The 27,770-nt window shown below is 36.4% G+C and overlaps 2 protein-coding genes across 3 annotated transcripts in view; one reads left to right on the plus strand and one right to left on the minus strand.

Annotated features, from left to right (window-relative positions):
* LOC136254708 (uncharacterized) overlaps positions 1-12,188 on the plus strand; it is a 37,724-nt gene extending 25,536 nt beyond the window's left edge. The window contains exons 13-19 of the mRNA XM_066047445.1: positions 181-515; positions 2,659-2,937; positions 3,061-3,220; positions 3,939-4,031; positions 4,084-4,197; positions 4,245-4,330; positions 11,862-12,188. Coding sequence (XP_065903517.1) covers positions 181-515; positions 2,659-2,937; positions 3,061-3,220; positions 3,939-4,031; positions 4,084-4,197; positions 4,245-4,330; positions 11,862-12,072 — 1,278 coding nt within the window. The 3' untranslated portion in view covers positions 12,073-12,188. The remainder of the gene's footprint in view (positions 1-180; positions 516-2,658; positions 2,938-3,060; positions 3,221-3,938; positions 4,032-4,083; positions 4,198-4,244; positions 4,331-11,861) is intronic.
* Positions 12,189-13,854: 1,666 nt separating this feature from the next.
* Positions 13,855-27,678, minus strand: LOC136254711 (putative beta-lactamase-like 1). Of its 2 annotated transcripts, none has more exons than XM_066047448.1 (11): positions 27,542-27,678; positions 22,351-22,533; positions 22,106-22,246; positions 21,642-21,766; positions 20,167-20,322; positions 19,617-19,751; positions 17,655-17,772; positions 15,843-15,921; positions 14,927-15,070; positions 14,761-14,870; positions 13,855-14,304 (listed from the first exon to the last, which is right to left on the minus strand). In XM_066047448.1, exons 1-11 carry the CDS (start codon positions 27,605-27,607, stop codon positions 13,975-13,977), a joined length of 1,587 nt encoding a protein of 528 aa, XP_065903520.1. In that variant the 5' UTR covers positions 27,608-27,678; the 3' UTR covers positions 13,855-13,974. The 2 variants fall into 2 exon arrangements, 1 of the variants encoding a protein (XP_065903520.1); XR_010700697.1 differs by having other exon boundaries at positions 14,285-14,304; positions 14,761-14,881.
* Positions 27,679-27,770: the final 92 nt, after the last annotated feature.

The following is a 27,770-nucleotide window of genomic DNA, read 5'->3' on the forward strand; positions in this document are numbered from 1 at the left end:
TCCACCTTTTCAAACACACTTTATGTAATAACTTTAAACAGGCTGTAGGATCAGGTGTCCTACAGACCTTCAGCACTTGTGCTGTAAAGCCTTAATAAATAAATAAATGAATAAATATGGCTTATAGTATACAATGTCTAATGGCCTAGTTTATTTGTGTGTAATTGTTCTCCTAATTAGCCAAAGGATGATGATGGTATAATAAACCCATCACCAATCAGTGATTATGAAAAGCCAATAGAAACATTTAGGAATACTTCACTTTCCCTATCTGTTCCAAATGACTATACTGAACCACTGTTTGATGATGAACCTAAACTAACACCATCTGTTAATGGCAACTACTCTGAACCACTTGATGGTTCGGTGAAAAGGCCAAATCAACTGGAAACAAAGACAAGTGGTCATCTTGACAGACGTTCTGACTCATTTGTGCAGCCTGCTGCTAGCATGAAGTTATTAGTTGCTCAAATCAAAGAAACTATGGTCAAGAAAATATCACCACAAGGAATTTGGTACGTATGTATGATGCAGCATGTATAGTCATACCTACTTAGCACACATTCACATTCAATTTTTCTTGGATTTTGATTTGCATCTACTTACATTATTATTCTATTCACTGTGGCATAGTCACTGGATTGTTTTTGATACTAGCTTATGTGTCTTTCTGGCAGATTTTGGATGGTAGATAAAAGTAAAAGCATGCTTATGTATATCTTAGTTTGTGCATACGAAATTACATTACTGAGAGTATCAGTGACATCTACATTATGCATAATCCTAGAGCCATGACAGAGGCAATCAGATAAGTTTTCATTCTTTACCAAAAGTTTCATTAACATTACATACCCCAAAAATGATAATTATATTTACTGTATATTAGGAACTGGGCTTTTCCAGCCAATAATATCACCCTAAAACTAGCCTCAATTTCCCTTCATGACAGCTTAGCATCATTGGCTAGGCACAGCCAAGCCCAAAATCATCTGCAGACCAACCTAAACCCTTCCAAAAAATTTCTGTGAAATTTTTTTTTACAAATTCTAGTTAACAGAATTTTGTGTTGATGACTGACTGATACAATGGATAGGGGCTTGATTTGTTCACTGTTCGACGTCACTTTGTGCCTTTTTGCCAAGGCCACTTCAAGTAAATCTGTTGTTTCTCAGGCCAAATTCAGCCAAGTATAGGGTTGGTAGATCAGTCAAATTAAAATAAAATAGTAATTTTTGCCAGCTGAAGAGTGATTTTGCAAGTCAATCGGTGGCTAAGCTACATCATGATTGCTGTATCGCTTGTGAGTAGGCAGCTATATGGTTAGATATTGAGTATTACCACTCCATGGGGACTATGGCATTTTCACTGTTTGTAAGGTGATCACATGATTAACATAAATAAAAACTATATAGGGTCGGTCAGGCCCGAGAAACAAACATCATGGACTTGCTAATACATACGTACATCATGGACTTGCCTTTGTCCTCCTTTGTGTTCCAGTTCTTTTTGCTAACAATGCAAGGTGTCAAATTGCAACATCATTATACGGCTTCCCTGTGGCTATATTAGGTATTATGTACTCAAAAGCTTTTCTGATTTCATTCAGCAGTCTGTTACCATCAAATCTTCCATTCAACAAACTCTTGACAGTGCAGCTAATACATGCATATCCTGCTCACAAAAATTTCCTTGGCCAGGGAATTGACACCTTAGTTTATGTAATAATGTATCAAATTTTTAGTTTACTTTTTTTCCTGATTTTGCCATGCCCACACAGATCTCCTTGTGGAGCCTGGTTGTGGTCACACGAGATTGAGGTCTCATCTTAAATATTGTAAAGTATTTATATGTTTCCATAATGATGGTTCTCTCTCTGCTTATCACCTGTATATTCCGTAGCAACTGGATTGATCACAGAGACGCTTCTTGTACTGTTTGTTTGCAACACTGTGTAACAGGTGAAACATAGCTGAAAACAAAGCATAACGTTGATCTCCCTTTCAATTTCCATTACATAATTGATTGATGGGGTGTGTGTTCTGACACAATTACTTGCCATTTTTTTTTCTTTTAGTGCTGTTCATTTGTCGTAATTGTAAAAATTAAGCAAACAAGTTAAGTTGGATTAGGGATTAAAGAAAAAAAGTAGTACAAGGGAATAGCTAAAAAGTGGTGAAACAAGGAAGGTTGCCTATAACTGAGATATACTAGTGGACATTTAATCCCTAATTCAATTATGGTTAAAGACTGAAGTTTAGGGATTAAATGTCCACTAGTATATCTGTAGGTATAGGCAACCTTCCTTGTTTCACTACTTTTTCTTTAATCCCTAATCCAACTTAAAATTCCTCTACTTACTGTTTCTTGCATTTGGATGATTATTTACAACTATAAAAACATATTAAGTTACTTTAATAGAGCATCACTTACTCTAATACAACAATCAGGAAATACTAATAAAACAGTCTCCTCATCTTGTTTATTATGGTTTGAGCATATTAGGCATTTTTTGAGCCTTGCTCAAAAGCATAATAGACTGCTTCAAAGCATATTGACTTCATGTTACAGAATTAGATACTCTTACATTGCAGTATAGTGAAACCAGCCATATGTTTTAGCATAAATATTTATCATATCTGTTATTATTTTATCGTATAGTACAATAAAGGAGTTGGGATATGGAGAATTTGGCATAGTTACCTTAGCAACATGGACAGATCAGGGCACTTCAAAAGAAGTTGCTGTTAAGTCTCTTAACCAAGAATCTTCTGATAAAGATAAAATAAAATTCTTTCAAGAAGCAGCTTTAATGGCACAGTTTATTCATGACAATGTTATTAGAATGTATGGAATGGTCACAACAGATCCTGCAATGATTGTACTGGAGTTTGCTAAGAAAGGAGATCTTCGAGGATATTTAATCTCTCTACAACCTGAGTAAGTTGTGCTTTTTTTTATGGAATTTTTACTTTTTAATGATAATCTGTTCTTTTTCTAATTCAATGGCCAGAATAAAGTTGTTATGCAATATTATACTCATACGTTCATTTGTTGCATTAGTGTGTTAGAAGGTGAGGAAGTCCCAAACACAGTACCTCCACTCCTACTAAAGTTTGCCAGAGAGATTGCAGCAGGAATGAACTACCTTGCTAACAAAGGATTTGTACATCGTGACTTAGCAGCTAGGAATGTTTTGTTGACTGAAGAAAATGTCTGCAAGGTACATAATAATTGTTTAATAATAGGCTAAGAAAAGCTACACACACAAATACACCTCAATAATTACACATATCAGCTATTCAATGACATGTACCAGATTGAAATATCTTTAATCTATAACTTGTTGGGAGGATCAAAGTGCCAATTTACTGTATCTTCCTTACAGCACTGAAAAGCAGGAACAGTACAGTTAATGTTAGTTGGGCAGATTTATTAAAAGAATATTACATGTACAATTACAAAACCTGCCCCACTGTCAGTATGATTGATCAAATAAATGACATAGTAAATCACTTAAACTAGGTACCTCAACTAATGCTAACTATTTTGTTTTACAACTAGGTATGGAAACTTAATGATGGTCAAAACTGACAACGTTTCTCGATGTAAATGCATTGAGGGAGACACTATTCCTATTGCCTCATGCTGTATTAGTATCTCAACGTGCCCCCTTGTGCTGTACATGCACAGCTGTGCTTTAAGGAATCATTTTAATGAGTTTTGAAATATGCTGAAAACCTGCATCTTGATGCTTAATCATGATAGTTTGAATGTAATGAGACATGAAATTTTACTACATATGTAATCTGTTGTCCATATAACAAGTTTTTAATTGCCCAGTCACATATTAGCATGCAGTTCATCTATATGTGTACTGGAATTTCACTATGCAAAGTAACTATAGCACTGTAGTAGCTAACTATAATTGTTCTCTGCAGATTGCTGATTTTGGAATGTCAAGAGATTTGGATGATGACAAATACTACATCACATCTGGAGGAAAGATCCCTGTTAAATGGACAGCTCCAGAAGTGTGTTATTTTGTAATCAAGTTGTAGTATAGTAATTGTACTGTATTCACAGGCCCTCCAGTATAAGAAGTACTCCACTTTCAGTGATGTTTGGAGCTTCGGTTGTGTCCTCTATGAGATGTGGAGTTTGGGGTGTAAGCCTTTTGAGGAAACTCCTGTTAGAGAGGTGCGAAAGATTCTTGAATATTTGCATCAAACTCATATTATCTGTAGGTCTTGACACTGATCAATAGTGGTTACAGACTTCCACCACCATCAGGGTGTCCCAAGTTAATGTACAAGTTAATGATTCGATGTTGGTAAGTTGTACTGCTGCTACACTTGCAAGTAAAGTGATGTACTACACAGCTAGCAATAGTGTAACCATTCAGTTATAGCGTTAAAACATCTGTGTTATGTGTACAACCACAATTGATGCAATCAACCAATGATTACTGTGTCTAAAACACTAAGTGTCAAACATGTAGCTGAACTAGGAGCTGTTTAAAAGCAATGGAACATTTCAAGATGAGACCTGAGGCAACTTTCATTGTACAATACTCATGTAATAAGTGCATTGTTTTCCATGTTACAACTACCAAGTTGGGATATTATATTTCCCATAAGGAGCATTCTTTGCAATGCTACAACTTTATTGGAATGTAGTTAGAAAAATGCCAATACTTTTTTAGTCTACCAAACACATTGCATAACTTGCCATTCACTAAAAACACATTTCATATTTTATTAAATCCTAGTATTTTAAAAATTGTTAATTTTAAAAATTAACGAAGTAGGGAATTATACAATAAAAAGTAGTGAAACAAGAGATGAATGATGGTATTACAGCATAGCTCAGTGGGAAAGTCCCTACTTTGGCTTTAAACAAAATTATAGCTAATGTGCCAAAGTAAGGACTTTCCCACCTAACCATGCTGGAATACCATCATTCATCTCTTGTTTCACTACTTTTTAGTGCAAAGATCCCTAGCTACTTCATTTTTAAATTAACACTTTTTTAAATACTAGTTTGTTCAGTTTTTTGTTGTAGCACAGCTACGTAGTTACAGTGTCACTTGTGACTGTTCTATTAGAATGTCATACATGACCGTTGTATTAGAGTGACTGTTCTATTAGAGTATCTCGAGTCAACCAAGGGATGAGCTAGACCAATAACGGGTGAAGTCATCTTGTTCATTATTAAGTAAATAGTTAGATTGTTAAGAGGTGTGGTCTCTGCACTCTATCACCATTAGTCCACTTAGATCTTTATTTGATGGGTGTGGTTGCAAACCACACCCATCAATGGGATCCCAATCGCGAAGTTGCAGATATCTAGCTAAGTATACCTATAGTAGCACAGGGACTGAAGCACTTCTGAAATCCAGCTCTGAAATAATTCTGTGACGTCTAGATATGCTGTTGAAAGGAAGTGTTGATACAGAACATGAATGCCTTGATATGATTTCATTGGATGAAGAAGAAGACAAGCAACCAAGGGATCTCGAGTCAACCAAGGGATGAGCTAGACCAATAACGGGTGAAGTCATCTTGTTCATTATTAAGTAAATAGTTAGATTGTTAAGAGGTGTGGTCTCTGCACTCTATCACCATTAGTCCACTTAGATCTTTATTTGATGGGTGTGGTTGCAAACCACACCCATCAATGGGATCCCAATCGCGAAGTTGCAGATATCTAGCTAAGTATACCTATAGTAGCACAGGGACTGAAGCACTTCTGAAATCCAGCTCTGAAATAATTCTGTGACGTCTAGATATGCTGTTGAAAGGAAGTGTTGATACAGAACATGAATGCCTTGATATGATTTCATTGGATGAAGAAGAAGACAAGCAGCCTGATTGAAGATAAAAGAAACAACAAGGCAAGAGGTTGGAACCCCAAAAGGTACATCCCACTAGTGAGTTTATTATTGTGGTGTAAAATGGTGGCAGTGCGCTGCTTTGTTTGGCCTCTAGGCTTGCAACTGTGGTCAGTGAGTGAGTGAGTGAGTGAGTGAGGGAGCAAGTGAGGCAGATGAAATTTCAAATTTTGGCAATTTTTAAAATAATTCTATATCCGGTCACCGGTAAGTGTTTTTTTTGTTTTTAATGCTGTATTTTGTGTTAGATGGACTAATATTATTCCCTAAAGGTGATTTTCTTGGTGTAAGACATCTCTAGAATGATTTTTGAAGGCGGAATTTTAAGTGAACACCTTTTGCTGCTACATCATACTAGCATTTATCCACACACCATTACAAGAGATGTGCTTCGAAAGTATTGTACAAATCACTCAATTCTCAGATGGTCCAGTACAGTGATCATGCCACGCTCACATCCCACACTCAAACCAAAATTGGAAGTATAAGTTATAAACAGCAAGTCATGTGTATAGAAAGAAGTCAGCTAACTAGGAAGTGTTACATGGACATGCTCAGGAATTGCCTGATATTTACACCCTCAGGAATTGATATGAATATAGCATAATATTATTATAATGCATCACGTTGTAATGCTCTTAAATTTATGTAGGCACTGTAATTTGCTTTAGCAAAATTTCATATTAGCAAAAAAATACTATGCAAAAGATTTTACTCATAGTTTTGCTAAAAATAAGGTTTTAGATTTCTGTCTTTGTTAACTGCCTTTAATATTGCAGCTATAGCTGTTAACTTCACATCAAGAAAGTATCAACTATCTGTGGCCAGCATTGAGATTCTCTAATAGAGCAATCATGCTGGCTTTTAGGGATGCACTGATTTTGCACATTTTGGGGTGTAATAGGGTCATGGTGAACAACATCAACTTTGCACATTTTGCATTTTAATAATGCAGTCACATGGAGTAGCAAGTTAGGTACAGTATTTTAAAGTTTCTTGTTATAGGAATAGCATCTAGAGATTGGGATACTCTATAGTAACTACATTGTGAAAACAGAACAGACACACTTGTCACTTGTTTTTGAGCATAAGATACTTTTATGCATAATGACTTGGCCTGTTTAGTTGCCAGGGATAAAAACTAAATGCCAGATTTTGAACAAATGGTGGGTCTCAAATACAGGACATTTCTGTACAGTGTCACAATTGATGATATTAACAATGAAGCAAATAGAATTATTTGGCCTTCCTTTCAAAGTTGAATCTGAGTTCTATGCTGAGAAAAATGTATCTAATCAAAAACAGCCAAGCTGTAAAAAAAGGAGTGCGGCCCTTGAAAAGGCTATGGTGAAAAAAGATGTGAAATCCAAGGTGGCGGCCAAGAAATGGCTGTGATGGTAGGTTAATGGTAAAAATTTTAATAACAACAATTCAGGTGAATTTGGTGCCGCTTGGTCAATTGGCACAAAATTCACCTGAATTGTCATTATTAAAATTTTTACCATTAACCTACCATCACAGCCATTTCTTGGCCGCCACCTTGGATTTCACATCTTTTTTCACCATAGCCTTTTCAAGGGCCGCACTCCTTTTTTTACAGCTTGGCTGTTTTTGATTAGATTTCACTTCTTTTTGTATTTGTATACCCCAAAGCCGGCATATGGCCAGCTTTGGGGCTTTTTAACCTATATATTTTTCTTTACCACAAGAAAAAGAAAAAGATGAAGCAGATTTTATAAACACTTTAACTCATTCTGATTTTATCAGTAAATGTACAAATTATATCATTATATAATGCATATATCAAGAGTTCATAATATAAAAAGAGAGCATATATTTATTACATGTCAATTAATCTCCACAGGATAATTTGCAGCTGATCTCTCTACTGGGTGACTTGAAATGTAGCTGAAATCTCTACAGGGTGATCTGCTTGTACGTAGATGAACCCTTTACAGGATTCTCTCTACAGGGTGACTTGACTCTAGCTGAACTCTCTGCAGGGTTATCTGTTTGTAGTTGAATTCTCTACAGGGTGACTTGTTTGCAGCTGAACTCTCTACAAGGTAACTTCTTCTAGCTGATCTGTCTACAGGGTGACTTGTTTCTAGCTGGTCTCTCTACAGGACGATTTGTTTGTAGCTGAATTCTCTACAGGGTGATGTGTTTGCAGCTGAACTCTCTACATGGTGGTTGCTTTGTAGCTGAACTCTCTAAAAGGTGACTTCTTCTAGCTGAACTCTCTACAGTGTGATCTTTTCATAGCTGCATGAACTCTCTACAGGATGATTTGTTTGCAGCTGAACTCTCTACATGATGATTTCTTTTTAGCTGAACTCTCTACAGGGTGATTTGTTTGTAGCTGAACTCCCTACAAGGTAACTTCTTCTAGCTGATCTATCTACAGGGTAATTTGTTTGTAGCTGAGTTCTCTACAGGGTGTTTGTTTGCAGCTGAATTCTCTACATGGTGGTTTCTTTATAGCTGAACTCTCTACAAGGTGACTTCTTCTAGCTGATCTCTCTACAGGGTGATTTGTTTGTAGCTGAACTCTCTACAGGTGATTTGTTTGTAGCTGAACTCTCTACAAGGTGATACTTCTAGGTGATCTCTCTACAGGATGACTTGTTCCTAACTGAACTCTCAACAGGGTGATCTGTTCATAGCTGAACTTTCTACTGGGTGATTTGTTTGCAGCTAAACTCTCTACATGGTGGTTTCTTTGTAGCTGAACTCTCTACAAGGTAACTTATACTACCTGATCTCTCTACAGTGTGACTTGTTTCCAGCTGATCTGTGATTTGTTTGTATCTGAACTCTGTACAGGCTGATTTGTTTGCAGCTGAACTATCTACATGGCGGTTTCTTTGTAGCTGAACTCTCTACATGGTGACTTCTTCTAGCTGATCTCTCTACAGGGTGACTTGTTTCTAGCTGAACTCTCTACAGGTGATTTGTTTGCAGCTGAACTCTCTACATGGTGGTTTCTTTGTAGCTGAACTCTCTACAAGGTAACTTCTTCTAGCTGATCTTTCTACAGGGTGATTTTTTTGTAGCTGAATTCTCTACAGAGTGATTTATTTGCAGCTGAACTCTCTACAAGGTGACTTCTTCTAGCTGAACTCTCTACAGAGTGATTGATTTTTTTGCAGCTGAACTCTCTACATGGTGGTTTCTTTGTAACTTAACTCTCTACAGGGTGATTTGTTTGTAGCTAAACTCTCTACAGGGTGATCTGTTCGTAGCTGAACTCCCTACAAGGTAACTTCTTCTAGCTGATCTTTCTACAGGGCGATTTGTTCGTAGCTGAGTTCTCTACAGGGTGATTTGTTTGCAGCTGAACTCTCTACATGGTAGTTTCTTTGTAGCTGAACTCTCTACAATGTGACTTCTTCTAGCTGAACTCTCTACAGGATGACTTGTTTCTAGCTGATCTCTCTACAGGGTGACTTGTTTCTAGCTGAACTCTCTACAGGGGATTTGTTTACAGCTGAACTCTCTACATGGTGGTTTCTTTATAGCTGAACTCTCTACAAGGTGACTTCTTCTAGCTGATCTCTCTGCAGGGTGATTTGTTTGTAGCTGAACTCTCTACAGGTGATTTGTTTGTAGCTGAATTTTCTACAAGGTGATACTTCTAGCTGATCTCTCTACAGGATTACTTGTTCCTAACTGAACTCTCAACAGGGTGATCTGTTCATAGCTGAACTTTCTACTGGGTGATTTGTTTGCAGCTTAACTCTCTACATGGTCATTTCTTTGTAGCTGAACTCTCTACAAGGTAACTTCTTCTAGCTGATCTTTCTACAGGGTGATTTGTTTGTAGCTGAATTCTCTACAGGGTGACTTGTTTCTAGCTGATCTCTGTACAGGGTGACTTGTTCCTAGCTGAAGTCTCTACAGGTTATTTGTTTGCAGCTGAACTCTCTTACATGGTGGTTTCTTTGTAGCTGAACTCTCTACAAGGTGATTTCTTCTAGCTGATCTCTCTACAAGATGACTTGTTTCTAACTGAACTCTCTACAGTGTGATCTGTTCATAGTGGAACTTTCTACTGGGTGATTTGTTTGCAGCTGAACTCTTTGCATGATTGTTTCTTTGTAACTGAACTCTCTACAAGGTAACTTCTTCTAGCTGATCTCTCTACAGGGCAATTTGTTTGAGCTGAACTCTCTACATGATGGTTTCTTTGTAGCTGAACTCTCTATTAGGTACCTTCTTCTGGCTGATCTGACTACAGGGTGACTTATTTGTAGCTGAATTCCCTACAGAATAACTTACAATGTAATATAATTGAGTAAATTATAAATGCAGCTGAATGCTTTATTAGGGTGACTGTTCTATTAGAGTATCTCGATCTCGCATTTGCTACACGTAGTTGCGTTTCGAATCATAACTCAGTGGTTTGTAATCCGATTCTTCTGTACTACTGCAAGGACTTTCTATGATGATTATTCCAGCTACATACTGATTTTCAGCTCATTGCTCTAAGCGGATTGCCTGATAGACACGAAAACTAATAGTATTTTTATTCATAAAAATCGATCGCGTAATTTTGACACAGGTTGGGTTTTGTGTCATATCTCCGTGGTCTTTATCCCGATTCCTTTCAAACCACAAAAAGGCACTCCTACGATGGTTGCTCCATCTACATAGCAATTTTCAACTGATTCCTCAAAGGAGTTTACCCTGTAGGCGTGACAGACCTTCGACCTTATTTTACGCAAATAATCAGTCAAAACTCCGTGAATGTTCATCGGATTCCTACCAAAGTTGGTACAAAGATCCGCCTTAATGCGCCCTTTAAGTGTGCCAACTTTCAGCCCAATCCTAGCACGCATTCGTGTTTTATGGCGAATTTTGCGAAGTGTGCGAAATGAAGAAGTAGAAGAAAAAAACGAAGAAATTAAAACGAAATTTTGTTCGCTCGTATCTTGGAAATGGCTGGAGCGAGTTTCTTCAAATTTGGTGTGTAGACTCCCCTTGCTGGCCGGCACCTCTCTAGCAAATTTGGTTCCAATCGGATAAGAGGTCACAGAGCTACATAAGTGTGAAAATTGCGTTTTCTTTCTTCCTGTTAATATACTCACGGGTGGCACGCCGGCTTCTTGGGCCGCACGACACACTATCGTGTGTCTTGATACATCAAGAAGAGTACATCTAGGAGGAATGACATTGATTCTAAGGAATACGTGATTGACGGTCTTGTGTAGTCTCCAGTGTCATTTAGTTGTTGAGGTAAAAAGTTGCTTGAAAGATATAAATGCTCAGACAATAATTTGAGACAATAATTTGAGACAATACAGTAGATACAATTTGAGTAAAATATTGGGCATTGTAAGTGAGAAAATACACAGGTGAAATAAGCAAAATAGACTCATCTCTACCAGAGCCACTTGTCTCTAATTGCGCAATCATGGGTAGTAGTTTTCTAAGTGTATAAGAATAACATAATTTTCATTCATTGAATTCGTAGGGATATAACACTTATTGTTTTACTGTGATTTAATATTGTGCACTACTCCAGCTTGTTTCAGTACTTTTTATCAATGTGTTATGGTCCCTACTCTAGTTGAAAATTCCAATTTTTTTGTGTAAACTAATTTTACACTAAAGCTTAAATTCACAAGGTGAATTTCAGTAGAACCTGTTATGTACTACAGAATGTAGCTAAAAAGTATGACTGGGCCTGCAAAAACAGGGCACATGGGCATACAAAATTTGTCCACTTTTTCAAACTTTAATGATTAATAACTTTTTGTCATCACGCTATATAGCCAAATTATTTTCAACAATCATTAAACATTTAGTTGGCTTTATTATACAGGTTTCAGAACCCAGATATTCTATCCTAGTGTCAAGATATAACCTGTTATGTGACAGGGTCTAGTTTGGGCCCACATGCACTATTTTTGCAAGCCCAATCACATATGTATGCATATTTTAAAACACATATATGGTGTATATATAGGCATCCTGATCCAAAGAGCAGACCAGCATTTATATTGATCACCAAATACCTCAACAAACCTGATGAGGAACTACTACAAATCAGTGATGAAGATATTAAACTATACGGAGTTGCTGCTTCATCTCTTGGTAGAACACTTGCATCATCATCACCACCTGATCCATCCAACGTGAATACATTTTATTATAACTTACAAATGGTTTATAAATAAGTTGTAAATCCAACATTACTTTTGCAATACAATATTGCTCTGTAAATATTGTGTTTTTACATTCAGTGGAATACAGTGTGTGTCTGATCCACTTTTGTTATATGCATAGTACTATATAGTGCAAACATGTAATGGGAGAAATTTTTGACAATTTGTTTGTCAAATTTTCCATCTTAAAATTTTTGTACTTGGCTTATTCTCTTATGCAATATTTAAGCATTTCGAATTCCCTCATCAAATATGGCTACAATATAAGATTACACACTGAAAAGTGACAATTACTTAAATAGTCCAACAAGTAGTTACATATGCCTTTTACTCCTTTGAAATAATGCTAGCAAAGTAAGTGTTTTATTAGTTTCTATTATATTAACATTAATTAGTCAAAAATAATGCATGACAAATTAAAGTTAAGTACAGTGGCGCCTCAGTTCCCTGGGGAACCATCTTCTGGGAAACTCTACTAGCAGCTACAAGTACTAGAAGTAGTCTGAAAGTTAATAAACTGATGCATCTCTTGTGTAAATTTCACATGCATGCTTGGCAAATTATAATGGCTTCAAAACTTTATAACCATTTATCTTGAAACTAAATCCAGTGACATACGCTGTTCAGTTATGTTAATGCCAAATAAGATAAAATCTGAGCAGTTGGCTGAGCGAAATAGTATCACAAGTGCTCACAAACAATTGGGAGGCAGGGAGTGGAGTGGTGGGAAAGAGGTTAGACTTCAAAATGGAGGTATAGCACAAATGAAGCCCAGACACGAAATTACAAGGCTGTGCTGGCTCCATATAGCAACAAAAATACTGTTTGTCCAACCATATGAGTCTATCCACTTGTGCATCACTAATTCTCATGAAGCCAGATCCATCACAAGGCCAAAAGCCACCATTCAAGCTTGCCATACCACCCAGAAAAGACATCTGTTAAAACTGGTCTCAAGTATATGGTTTGTGTAATGTTGAGAGTCAAAACCAACAGACTGGCAGTGTAGCTATTCACTGGTGGTGTTAGTTTGATTTTTTCTGATATGCGATTTAGATTGGTTTTGTAAAATCCGGTCACACATATATGAAACCTACATATTCAGGACATTTTGAGATCAACTAAATGTCTAAGGATTACTAAGGTGTCCTCATTTCCAGCTAAGGGATACATTCAAAGTGACCAGTCTATGCAGGTATCCTCATTTTCAAGCATCTATATTAAGCAGGTTCCACTGTAACTACTGTAATTCGCTTTATTTTCATGTAAGAAATTTTCGTACAAGTTGCTGCAATATGAAAATTATTTTACAACGAAAAAAAGCAAATTACGGTATGTGCACTTACAATACAGTAAAGAATATAAGGTGTGTAATCATGTTGGTATACAGTGCACTAGAACATCAAGACACCTTGACACACTTTGGTTGGTCCCAAGGCCTTGAATACACAGGTTTAACTATATACCAATACCTACCCTGCAGGTACAGTAGCTAAATAAATGGCCAAACCCTGTACTACATGCATATTTCATAATCAAGTGCCATAGACTTACTCTCAGCTGATTTCATGAATGGGCTCATGGTACTTGCTCATAGACAGCAAATGTACAGAGTGTTAAGTGAATAGCACACCTTCCTCATTGCAGATTAGCTAAGTGAATTCCGGGGTTAATACTAATACTGGAGACAGATAGACACAGATGCCCACATGTCTTGCCCATGGCCAAGATTAGCAAGGTCACATGACATCACAGCTACTACATTTTGTCCGAACAGTTGTATACCCAGAAAACTTTTCATAGCTAAAATTAATTTTGTTGTTTCGTATATCTAAGCATTGTAATGTACAACAGTGCACAATCAACAGTTTGTTAACACAAAGTTTGGATTATTACACAAAAATTAATTTTTTGTTACTTTCTGGTGAAGTGTAGCTCTCCAAAATCCCCGGGTATACGAAGACTAGGAATTTTACCAGTTTTCTTATCAACGTCATCAAAGTAAACCCATGCCTTAAATGCTGGAAATACTTCATAAATAAAACAATAATCGGGAACAACTCGAGGCTCAACCAGTTGCATAGAATGATCATCATGGTATGACAAGGGCACAGTTTGATTACCAACATAGTTTGTTGGTAAATGCATCATCAGAGTATCATCTTGTTGAAATATACTAACCTCACCAATGAAGAAGTTAGAGTAATTGCCTATGTACATTTGTGGATTTGGTATGGATGGAACCTTGAAAAATTAAAATATGCATTATTATATATTACAAATCCAGGAATACATTCAAGTAATAGCTACAATATAATTACACTGCTTACAGTAATACACTTGGAGCAATTTGATATTACAAAGTAGACTACACTAAATGTACGTATATAAAATTTCAAGCATGTCAGTACCTGTAGCTAAACAATTATTTATCAAAATAGGTGGCTGTAATTTATGATATTAGACGTGTCAAATTTCAAGAAAATATTTGTGATACTTTGAAAAATGTATGCAATAGTACTAGCTACATAGCATCTTAAATCACACATAGCCATTTGCAAATTATATGTACAATTTAGTTGTCTGAGCAACACAATCAAATATATGCATAATTTTTGGTTTTAGCTAAATGGCATGCCCACACCATATGAACCACTCTAGTTGGGCCACTAAAAACATACTACATATGTAATGGCTAACCTTAGGTTGAATAGTGGATAACACATTAACAAGTGGCTTAAGGAGTTCATCATATACATACATCATTACTCCACTGATGTCAGCATCACCACTGATGGTCATACAAAAGCCTAAAATACCACTACAATAAAATTCCATATACGTAGATCTGTCTTGCATTACTTACTTAGCTGCAGTTCAGGTGAGTAAGAGAAATATGATGTATATCCATTGATCCTCCCTCCTTTACAACGAATTAAATAACCTCCTGAGATCAGTACCATTTCAAATGGGGTTCCGAATGCTGTTTTGTAGTCATAGTCTATGAAAGCTGCCAAAAAACATATACAAATAGTTTAATAGCCTGATTCAAACACATAAATATTACATAGGTGACCGGATCTGTGAAAACCCGGCATAATGACACAAGCCTAAATTTACAGTATAAACTAATGCATAAAATAAGTAATTATTTCAAAAAAAATTCTGTAAAAACGTTTTTCTTTGTTACCAGTAAAAACTTGATATCATTTTATTTGCCTATTTAAGATGAGTTCGAAAACCTTTGTTTCATTGCAGTAGACCAATGGATACATGAGTTATGGACCTTTGTTTACATCATGTCGAAGTAATTATATATACGAGATCGATCTTTCGTTACTGATTTCATCTCTGTATGTAGTGAAGAATGGTAATATATAACTTACAAGGAAAGCTTACCCAGCAATGAATCCATCTATTCATGGCAAACACAATGGTACAAGTTTCAACTCTGTATCATTGTGTTCGTAAGTCACAACCATTTTTGTAAGTGCCAGTAATTTACTTCCCTATACCTGCTGTATAAATTGATCATTCTGTTGTTGCTACTTTGTAGAGCTGTGACTCCCAACGTTAATGGCATACGAGGCTGAAACTTTGCCAGAATTCTTGACATTTTATGGTCAAGAATTTTAAAAATGCATTATCATGTGGATTTTCACAGATCCGGTTACATATAATTCTAAAGATAACTACGTTCAATTATAAAATCAAGGAAATCCACTATACATTAAGTAAATCATGTATGTACATCATTACTAACTAAACACTTACACACATACCAGGTAATCCAATTTCTTTCACAAAATTTGGCTTAAGTATACCTGCACAGCCTTCATTCATCTTTAAACACTTGGCAAGCTAATTATAAAACATGAAAGTATATACACACATTTCTAATCGTTAAAATGATATTGTCAAAGTATTGTACATGTTAAAGTGAGAAGCTAAGTGTTCATGCGTACACGCATTGAAACACACATTAAACGATCTATGAAACTAAATGTGTTAAAGTAACTGACATTATGGAATCTAGCCATATATAATTTGCATACTTTAAAAGTAGGGATTCTTTCCATGCAGCTACGTACACAACACAGTAACTAGATAATATTCCATCATGCCACTTGTTTCAGTACTTTTTTGTAACATGGATCCTACTTCAGTTATAAAGTTTAGAATTGTTATAATTTAGTTTGCTAAAAATTCTACTTGCTTGCAGTGTCAGCAATTAATATCTAAGATACACAGTAGTGTGTCATGCGGCCAAGAAAGCTGGCACACAATACCGTGAGTATATTGACAGGAAAAAAGAAAACAGCACTTCCACACATGTATATAATTCCATGGCCCCTTCTCCAAAGCACACTATTTTTGCATTATAGTTGTCCGCCAGGTAGGGTAGGCCACTCAGCAAATTTGATTAAATTCACACCAGCTATTTGCAAGATACAGTATGGGAATTCAAAGTTTCGATTTAATTTCTTTGTTTTTTCTTCTTAAGTAGATTATATGAACACTTGCTGATAGTCTGATCTCCAAAAATTGAAGCAGTTCAGGTAAACCTTCTGAGTAAGACAACCTTAAATCACCCCCTATGCTTGTGTACACAAATAATATAGCACTCAGCGGACTTCAGTTGCCTCAAGTTACAGTATAATAATGAGTCTTCTGACACACACCCTCAAGCTGTATTTTCCATACACAGTCCAGTGTTCTCAGGTACGTAAGTTCACAGGGTAGAGTGCATACAGGTAAGTTCACAGTGTAAACCCTTTGTTACTGTACATACAACTGAAATATATAGCAATAGTCATGGTATGCCTGGGGGCTGATATTTCACATAGTCATGCATTTCTATTTTGCACCCCATGCATGACATAATAAGCTGCATGTGTACTGCCAGTCATCCATGGACTATACATAACTCTGACCTGAACCTGTATTGCATTAATACAGTAGTCTCAAGTCACTTCAGTTTATTCACCAAGTACTGTATAATAATACTAATAAACTGGATGTATCACCAATGTGACCGGATCTGTGAAAACCCAACACAATCACACATTTTTGAATTCCTGTTTACTAAATAATCAACTAGCCAAATGCATGCTCTGGCAAAATTTCAGCCTCATATACCAATAACTTTGGAATTACAGCCCTACAAACTAGTAACATTTGTACAGCAAGTATAGGGAAAATAAATTACAGTACTAAAATGCTTGTAACTCATGGGCAGAAGGACACATGGAGTTGACGTTTGCATCACATGAGTAGGGAATCAATCACTGGGTAAGTGTTTCCTTGTATCACCTTTCACTATATACAAAGGCAAAATTAGTGAAGAAAAATTGATTGCATACTATCATTTCGACCTGACGTAAACAAACTCCCATAACTGCCATTGCATCTACTGCAACGAAACAGATTTTCTCTTAAGTAGGTGAATAAGATGATATCCAAGTTTTTGTTATGCAAGTATTTCACCCATTGTATTCAATGCTATATACTGTAAATTTAGGCTTGTGCAATTGTGTCGTGTATTTGCAGATCCAGTCACAAATATATAGACATGTGTGACTACACGTCAATACTTTCATCAGATCATTCACAGTAGAGTACATTTGTCCAGATGGTCCAGCCCAGCCCAAGTCATAAAGAGGTGCTTTAGAGCCATCTGCATTGTAACCTACTGCCATAGTTGATCTAATCCTATAACAGTATCTTAGTATAAAGCAATAACAGAATACATTCTTAGACTGAGACATACATTATAGCATTATCAGTTGATCATCTGAACAACATTTGGATAATCACAATTGTATGGTTATATAGAAAGTACTTTCATAAAGCATACATCCGAAGAAAAGTACACCAATGGCCATGAACCTTCATATTTTACTGTTTAGAATTCAGATAACTATCAAAAGAATATCATAAGGCACAACAAATTAGGGTAAGTAGAATTGTAGTAAAACAGTAACAGGACGGAACAGGAATGAATGTCTGATAAAGGTCATCATGTCAATTATACAGGTTGGATCCAGCAAAATGCTTCTTTGCAGCATTGCTGTGTATCCTTTAGCTAAAACGATCGAAACACTCTAATAGAACAGTCACCTGTATTAAACATTAAATATTCTAATAGAACAGTCACCTGTATTAAACATTAAATATTCTAATAGAGCAGTAAGAATTTTCCCATCAGGGGCTCACATTGATAGTTTGTGAATTGATGGACTTAGATTAGGTATATATAAGCTAAGTCAAACTAGCTACTCCTTGGAAACTATAAACAATCTAACTATAAAATAGTGATGACCAACTGAGGTTCACAAAGTATTCATAGCCTATAATAATTATTATAGGCTTCACCTGCTGCTTCTAGATAAGAAGTTATATGATAGGATTACGCATGCAGCACTGGTATGCTGTCAAGCTGAAGTGGCTCCAAGAGGAGTCTCCATTACTGGTCGTACTGTCTTTAGTTTTCTCATTGGAGCCATGCACTACTACAGCTGCCACATGCTCATCATGTGACTTTTTCCTGAGGTTGCAGGTACAACATCCCACATCTACACGCAGGTACTGTCAGATAATTAGAATACTTTCTAAACCTATTCATGTTCAATGGTAAAATTTATGGAGTAGTATTAATGACTTAGCTAGTCTATATATCTAATCTATGACAGCTATAGTCAACCAATTCACAGGCTATCAATGCAGGTGATTGCTCTATTAGAGTGTTTCAATTGTTTTAGTGTAAAATCCAACACAATGCTACATTGTACTGAATCCAACCTGCATATTCACATGATGACCTGCATTTTCCATTGGTCATTCCCATTCCTGCTTTCCATTCCCATTTCCTAGAATTCTACTTACCCCCCAAAATTATAGTTTAATTTAAAGCCTTCAGGATTAGTACTTGTATTCATGTATATCATTTAGCTTAAGCTGTGCTCAGAATATTAGAAACACTCCTGGACAAGATAGTCACAATTTCACGTACAGTACACAAAAAATATAACAAAGTCATGAGGGTTCATGAATGTCGATGTGGTCAGGTAGGTCGCCAACAGATTTTGTAAGGTTTGCAATTGGTATGCAAAAGGATCACAAAAGGCTTACAAAGTGCTTGCATGTAGATTGTGTATTTTGGTGGGGTTCACACATATAATAAGAAACAGGATCAATTAGTGGTCATGTATTGCAGGTTATTTGTCTGTTGCTACAGTTGGGGTGTATGTTAATTACACACAGCACCTAAAGTTAGGAGCAAAGCACAACCTTATACCAACAGCTTATAATTTAAAGCCTGATTCAATTAGTAAATACAACACAACAGGGCTTATTATACCAATTAGCTCACATAGTGTTCGTAAAGCCTATGTGACCAGCTCTTGGAGCCTCCCATGTGCAAACTATCACCACTACTTCCATTGCTTTTTCGTGCAGTGTACCATATAATACTGCACACAATCTTACTCAAACATATATAAATGCATACATTCATATAGCTATGTGTGTTCCAGTACACACAGTCACACACCTACCTTTCAGTTAATGTAAATCCAGTATTAGTCATATTGAGTGGTTCTAGGATGTACTTTTGTACATAGCTCTCATATGTTAACAAAGGATGAAGTTTCTCTATCAAGCAGTGAGCCAATAGGGCATAGGCTGTATTGCTACAAGAATATAATGTGACAACTTGTACAATGGATAAATGCGCATTAAAACTTAGTCACAGTATATACTACACTTCACGTTTATAGGTATGGAATGTACCGTATTGTCCTTAATAGTGGCCCGGGCGTTTATCTTTCAAGCAACTTTCACCCAGATCCAGTGGCCTGGGTGAAAACCTACTTCAGTGAAATAATTGTGTAGGCAACTTTTTACCCAGGCCATTATTTGAGACCAGGGTATATAATTTGAGACTAGGCTATTATTTGAGACCAGGCCACTATTAGAGACCAGGCCACTATTTGAGACCAGGCCACTATTTTAGACTGGCCACTATTCAAGGCAATAGGATACGTACCTATACACATCCATGAAATTTTACATGTACTGTCCATAATTTACATACTGAAATCATACCTGTATATTGGTCTTGTGTAAGTTGGTCGCACCACATACTGCTCACTTAGTTTCTTAATCATATTAGCAGTTGTGTCTGGACAAAATTTCCCTAAGAGGAAGTCAGGTTGACAAGGTGGGTACTGTGGTAATCCTGACAATTGAGATGCCATTTGTCTGCAATGGATAAAACCGTTTGACAGTTATTGGAAAGAAATTCAAATTCAAAATTTAACAGTTGCTGAAAATGCATGCACATTTTCACTATGTATTTAAGGCACTTTATTAAGTGGCTGTGTTCATCTCAAACATTCAGATGTTGATAGGCTTCATTTATAACTTGCATTCTTCCAAATCTTCTGCTACTGTATAAACTTCATATACAATGCACTAATGCATTTTAAAGGTATCATTCGAGTGAATCATATCAAACAGTATGGTAATACTGTTTAATTAGGGATCTCCCTAATAATGGTACATATCACCTAACAAGGCCACCTTTAAAAACCATCTTAGAAATATCTTATATGATGAAAATCACCTTTACAGAATAATATTAGTCCAGCTACTGTAACACATCAAATACAGCATCAACACAGGTGGCCGGATCTAGAATTTAAATCAAAATTGCCAAAACTTGAATTTTGGTCTGCCTACCTGCCTACCTGCCTGTCTGACCACAGTAATAAGGCTAGAAGCCACATAAAGCAGTGCACGGCCACCACTCACCAGTTGAATGTGCCTTTTGGGGGTGCTGACGAGTGTGTGTCCTCTGCATCTTGTCTTTTCTTTTATCTTCAATCAGGCTGGTCTCATTCTTCTCCATGCAATGAAACCATAATTATTGAGGTGTTAATTTTGTAATAGCATAGTTAGATACCACAAACTTATTTAAGTTTGTGGTGTCTTAACTACGTGATAGGTTCAATACCATGCCCATTAATGCAACCTTGGTTGATTAATAACAGTCAAGCACCAAGACCATGCCTCCTAACAATCATTTACTTGATCACGATTACATACCCCCTTATTATTGGTCTAGCTGTATAGCACAATGAAAATATAAAATAGTGGCACACACCCAAAGGCCGACTCATGATACTCTAATACAGCAGTCACCCTAATAGAACAGTCACACATGCACAGCTGTAAGCTATAATAAAAAAAACCCGAACAAACTAGTATATTAATTTTAAAATGAAGTAGGGATCCAAGCAATAAAAAGTAGTGAAACAAGCAATGAATGATGGTATCACAGCATAGCTTGATGGGAAGATCCCTACTTTGTCATTGAATAAAATCATTGTTATAACATGATAATGTAGGGATTTTCCCACTGAGCTATGTTGTAATACCATCAATCATAGTTTGTTTCACTACTTTCATCGCTTAGATCCCCACTTCTTTTTAAAATAATATACTAGTCTTATCACATAGCAACAACACAACACTATCTAATTAATTATCCTATACAAATAGAGTGTACGCCACACTACCTCAGAGTGATGACGTTATCATCATCAAAAGGATTGTGCATAGAGAAGGATGGACAGTAATCTGTGATAGGATCATCCAATGCTTTAACCTCCCCTCTGTCAAATAACTGAAATAACATTAGCACCTGCATGGGTAATACACAGAAATTATGATTCCATGCGTGACATTGATGTTTCATACTGACATTTGCTTATACAAAAAAATCTGAAATTCAGTGCACAGGAGTAGTAATTTGACCAATAAATATATTGCATACACCAAACCCAAAATGATTGCTCTATTAGAGTAGTTATAGTATTTGATCTATTATAATAACATTTAGTTGCATTGAGGAATAAGTTTATATGTCATTTGCATCTATTCCACACATCCCTCAGAGATAAGAAACTCCACTATTCGATTATTTAACACATGACTAAAAAGGTTCTCTACACTATATCACATTTTAAAATTATGATCTTACCACAAACACTTTCGACAGACTTCCAATACGAAATATAGTGTCACCATCTGGTTTCACATCAGGTTTCTTCTTATCCTTCACACCATATGCAACAGACAACAGATCAGTATCTCTGTATGATATCCTAGCTACCAGTCCCGGCTGTGCATCAAACATAAAAAATAATGGACAATTACAGTAAATGTACACATGCAATTACACAATACAATGTAAAGCAAGTGAAATCAAATACATGTATAACTCACAGCTGTTTCATTATCATACAACACTTCAGTAATATATTGAAAGATGTTATTGAGGGCATCACTGATCACACCAGGTAACGGTGATGGTAGTGGTACTGGTTGGGGATGGTAAGGACATGATGGTGATGGTGAAATGTTGTCATCATCACCAAATATACTACTGAAACTGTACTGATCTGGTAACTAAAGGAGTATTGGAAGTCAATCATATACATCTATAATGTACTATGCTATGTAATATCAAGAGTTCATAATATATATCTAAATATTATATATTATGAACTCTTGGTAATATTTAATATCATAACTATGATCGTGACTTGCTGTAACATCACTATGAGCTTTTATACCCTTGTACCTGATTCTATAAAAGAACAGATTATTGCTATAATTTTGAAAATCTCGCAAGGGTCCATAGGACGTGATATGAGATTACAATTCTACGAGTGATAAGGTAAGTACATGACACAGTACATTTGGTCCCAAATACCAATATTCAGGGCACCAGCTGAAAAAAAGCTTTTTTGGGCTGATGCTGTTTTCCCTGACTAAATAAAATTTTGACAAAAAAGTTTCAACAAGTGAACAAGCAGATGGATATGTCAACAAGCAGATGGATATGTCAACAAGTTGTTATGCACATAAACAAGCAACTGGTCAGTCCTCTAAGAACAATTAAATAGCAAACTCTGTGTGAAGAAAAACGTCACAAATTGTAATGTTGTGAAGTGGTCTGTTTGCAACATAATTCTTCACAATAAATAAATCTGCTATACAGTATATAAAATTTACAGGGGTGGAATGTCTTCTTGTGGAGGACACATAGTACAGTATACTTTGAGTGCACATACAGTGGACCTTGTGTGACTACTGGCCAGAACAATCATGCTCCAAGTGCTTATCAATTAAATCATTTTAAAAATTATAAGTGCCAGCTATAAGACCTTCCAAAAAATGATCTGCTTCTCATCCTCCACACACTGGTATGTATTTTAGCAAGTAAAAATTTGGGATTGACTAGATCTCAGAGATCTGCTGTTTTTACTTAAAACTTGGAAAAAACAGGGGGGAGGGGCAGGGAAGAAAAAGTAAATAAAGATATTTCTGTACTGAATCTCTTCACTTTTCCATAATGCATCAGAGTCCTAACCACTATACCACTGCTACTAGCTGCCAAAACCTTGAATATTAGATATACGTAGGTCAATCCAAGATAATAAAAATATGGTGATTTAGTGTATATTTTTAAAATGTGGCTGAACCCAAACTTAACTGGATTACTCTCAGGTTTACTAGCTAAAACTGAGCCCAAACCCTAACTTTGGACTACTAGAATCATGAAAATTGGTTCCTTAGGTAGCAGAGCTGGTGTGTTAGCACCCTATGTAACCGATTTTGCTTAATATCATAATGTCATAAACATAATGATGTCAATCATGACATCAGATTTTCGAAATTTAGTTAGACCCTAAAAAATTCCATTATTCTGCGTGAAATAATATGAATATGAGATTCCAGTGTGTGTTAGAAATGTACAAAATGTACATACAAAGAAAATTCTTAGCAAAAATCTGTAGTACAACAATTTCTGTTGTAACACTCTTGTAGCTAGCTGAAACTACGCTTTCTAATGGATACAATGGAATTTCCAGGACTACAGTAGAAACAGGAGAGTAGCCTATAATTATCTGATAATACTGTTGCCCACTGTAGTTATTCCCTTAGATGATCAATTTTGCCCATTAGCAGAAATTTGAACGCTCTAATAGAAAGTTGTATAATAGTAATTTCAAAGGTAAACGATCATGCTACAGTAGCTTACTATATATACCATGATCCATTAGAAAACTACAAAATGCACCATAAGTGGTAATAAATTCATTGGTGGTATGAATCACGTTATTTACTACACTTGACCACGAATGTCGCCAAAAGCCATATGAACACACTTAGCATTTCTAAGGATATAATTAAGCAGACATACCATAATAGACCACCACTCAAGGATCCACTGTATACTCAAGTTAGATCTACAATTATACTGGAGATACAAATTGAATTACAGAAAAACTCTCTAATAGAGTAGTCACCGCATACAAAGACGAGGGTACACAGAAAACTTATAGTCTGCAAGTGTGCTCCCCACACACACATACATTGGATACAAATACATACTGAAATATAGCTAGCTATAAGTACTAGCCTACACAGTTGCAAATGGGTTACAAAACAGAACACAGAAGGGGACATCTCCAAACTGATTTTGGTAATGACAAAGGTGGTGCTAAAGCAATAACGCACATTCTTGACAACAATCTGCTGTGTCTCAACATGGTCTCAATTTAAGACATATTGAAAGCTAGTACTTAATTTTGTATACAAATAAACTATGCATACAGGAATCTATCATTGGTAGAGAGTATAAAGCGTAGAACTACTCTCAAACCAAGAAATCGGTGGTACTTAGTGGACCACAGAAGACGCGTTATCTCTCAATAACCTCAAGTTTTAGTTCCAATACTTCACATGACGAAAGCATACTATTACAAGAATCATTCTACGTATCAATAAGTGGAAGCGATTTACAAGTCGAAATATACGGCGTTTACAAGCAAATGAGAGCCTTGTTCCACCGTTTGTATCAAGCGAAGAAGCCATAGAATGGATATACGATGTACTGATAACCATTCATACGAGGTTTCAACCTGTGTCTACAGAGAAAAGATAACATTTGTAACAGGCTGTAAGGTGAGTCGAAACAAATAATAATTATTAGTGGCGCTTGTTTTCACGTTGTCAAGGTTGTCAATTTGTTGTAAAGGTGCGTTACATTCCACCTGAACTGTGTAACAGCAGCTGCTTGTTATTTTTGCTAACAACTCACCTGTTATTCCTGGCTGTTTTTTATGCTTGATAAGTTTATTATGGTTTTGCGCCGAATTAGCTGCTGCCTGATTTACCACAAATAGACAAATTCCATAATAAGGCTTTATAGCATATAGAAATAACCGTTGCCCCTAGCAACCTGAATTTCCCAGTAGTATTAGGTGATGATGCCTACAGTAACTTCTCCAAACTTTGAAACGATAGCATGTATATGTCATAAGATATGACATTTTGAAACTTGTGGTTTTCCCATACATATCTATGTGAGAGGGCTACAGTTGCCCCTTCTCGGCAATCACAAAAATGAGGTATTTCAACATATGCAAAAAGTAAAAATTCAAAAGTACATATATCTCAATATTACATAATTTGTAGGTGTGAATGTCAACAATAATCTCCCCAAGTTTTAAATGGATAGTGTATATAGGTCATAAGATATGACCATAGATACTACACCTTGAATCCCATGATTTGTGTGATTACTGAGAAGGGGCAACTGTTGCCCCTATCATTGACAATGTATGGGAATATTGCAACTTCAAAATGTCATATCTCATGACTTACTTATGCTATCCTTTTAAAACTTGGAGAAGTGACTTAAGACATTGACACCTACAAAATTATAATGTAAAATTTAGGTTGCTAGGGGCAACGCTTGGATTTTTCATTATTATGAAATTTGTCTATTGCGTAGTATATGATATGTTACGTCATATGTATTTGCTATGGCTTCTTATGCGCATCATTGCTTATCGCCACCTTAAGCGGGAAGGGGGGTTCAGCCCATGACATTATTAGTCTTTATTAAAGCAGTTTAGTGTAAGCAGCTATAGGAATATAGAAAGTGATGTGATTAAGTAGCTATACTGTGTAGACTATGTTTTCAGGTAAAGAATATTATGTTTTGTGCTTCTATTGCCAATGCATTGTTTTCATAGTGTGACGTTAAGGAGGGGGAGAGGAGGGGGGTTGAAGTTAGCGTCATTATGATGTTAATTGTACCAAAATCAGTGTGGGGATGCTCCCTAAAGTTCAAAATAAAACAACAGAAGTAGAGTAAATGGTCATTCGACGGACACCATCACATGGACATCATTATATCAGCCGGACCAGGATACTAGCTGCAATTGAAACTGCAATACTTTGAAGTACTTGCATTACTTGTTCTTGCATAAAAATTATAGGATATAGCACAGCCACTGTGGATTTGAGAGCTACACTTTTCAAGGCCATCCGGACCATCGTTTAATGGAGCAGTGATGCATATGCCAGACAACAAAGGAAATACTTCCACATTGCAAAGAAACGTAATCCTTTTAAGCTAACTACATGCCAGTCCATGCACATCATTCTATGTACTCAGTCCCTGTGGTTGGCAAGGAGCAGTCAGCCCCTCTCTCCCTCTTTAATGCAGTCATAAAGGTGCCAAGTAGCTAACCCTCAATGCACGGACTATAGCTAGCTACAAAATGCACAAATTCCAGTGCATAGTTTTGGTAAATGGTATTATTTGAAGTCATTAATAGCACATTTTGAAAGATTTCATAATGCATATGTATTACTAGCTACTATAAAAACCATAGCTGCATTAGCTAGCTAATCACATGCAGGGTTGACTGCAATTCTGTAAAGTTTTCTATAGGCTCCCGCTCCTAAATGTCCCTGCTATTGTTTTCTTTACTTCAAATGGCTAAATCAATCATCTTAGGTCTGCCAGTCTGTACGACAACCATTGCCTTAGCTTTTTAATAAACAATATTTACAATGAGTTAAGGTCTTAATGAGTTACACTTGTCAACACTATAGTGCTGCATCATGCGTGATTATTAGCTAGACAATTAGGCGTCACCTCCCACCCACACTGCGAATAAATACACAACGTAGGTACGGTGCATGAGTAGTAGTGTCCGGAATTAGATGCAGTCCGCTATTATGTGGTGTCCGAAATTTGAAAACATACTCTAACCGCCTACAGTTCAAAATACAACACAGAAAAACAAACAAACAGTAAAAGAAATTGTCCCCATTGTTGTTGTTTCAGTTGTGTCCACCACACATACCTATTGTGCTGGGAGGTGGTAGGCGGGTAGTAAAAGAAAGCGACAAAGAGCACTAGACGCGTGCCCTAAAGTTGAATACTCGGGGCATAGCATACAAATAGTGTGCTTGATAGTGAGAGAAATCTAGTGGACTGTCAGAACACTGAATACAGCTCAGTCTAGCCAGACCGCAAAATATTTCCGGCTGCCCGGAACAATAGCAACTTCGCAATTATTTACCTATGTACCTACCAAACAGTTCATACCTTGCCACGAACGCATAGACCTAGCATCAAACTTGTTATCACACAAATGAATACTATCCGAGACATGGCAATTCCTTGATAGCGACCGCTCTCAGTTTCTTATCGGAAGTGCCACTCAGACTGCACGTGATCATGACTGGACAGAAAAACAACTTTTGAAGTTTGTTATCATGCTCTGAATAACATGCAGTCTTTATGGTACGTATAGCTACAAATGTTAAATAGGAGT

Source organism: Dysidea avara, chromosome 4 (genome assembly GCF_963678975.1).
Source record: "Dysidea avara chromosome 4, odDysAvar1.4, whole genome shotgun sequence".
NCBI lineage: Eukaryota > Metazoa > Porifera > Demospongiae > Dictyoceratida > Dysideidae > Dysidea > Dysidea avara.

What these genes read in the sequence shown, in the direction of transcription:
- LOC136254711 (XM_066047448.1), bottom strand. Translation starts at nt 27,607, where the DNA reads ATGTCTCGGATAGTATTCATTTGTGTGATAACAAGTTTGATGCTAGGT. An exon ending in GAAAGAAATTGGATTACCTG is followed by an intron (nt 15,071 to 15,842) that starts GTATGTGTGTAA and finishes GTTTTTTGGCAG; the next exon opens with CTTTCATAGACTATGACTAC. An exon ending in CTCACCTGAACTGCAGCTAA is followed by an intron (nt 14,871 to 14,926) that starts GTAAGTAATGCA and finishes GTGGTATTTTAG; the next exon opens with GCTTTTGTATGACCATCAGT.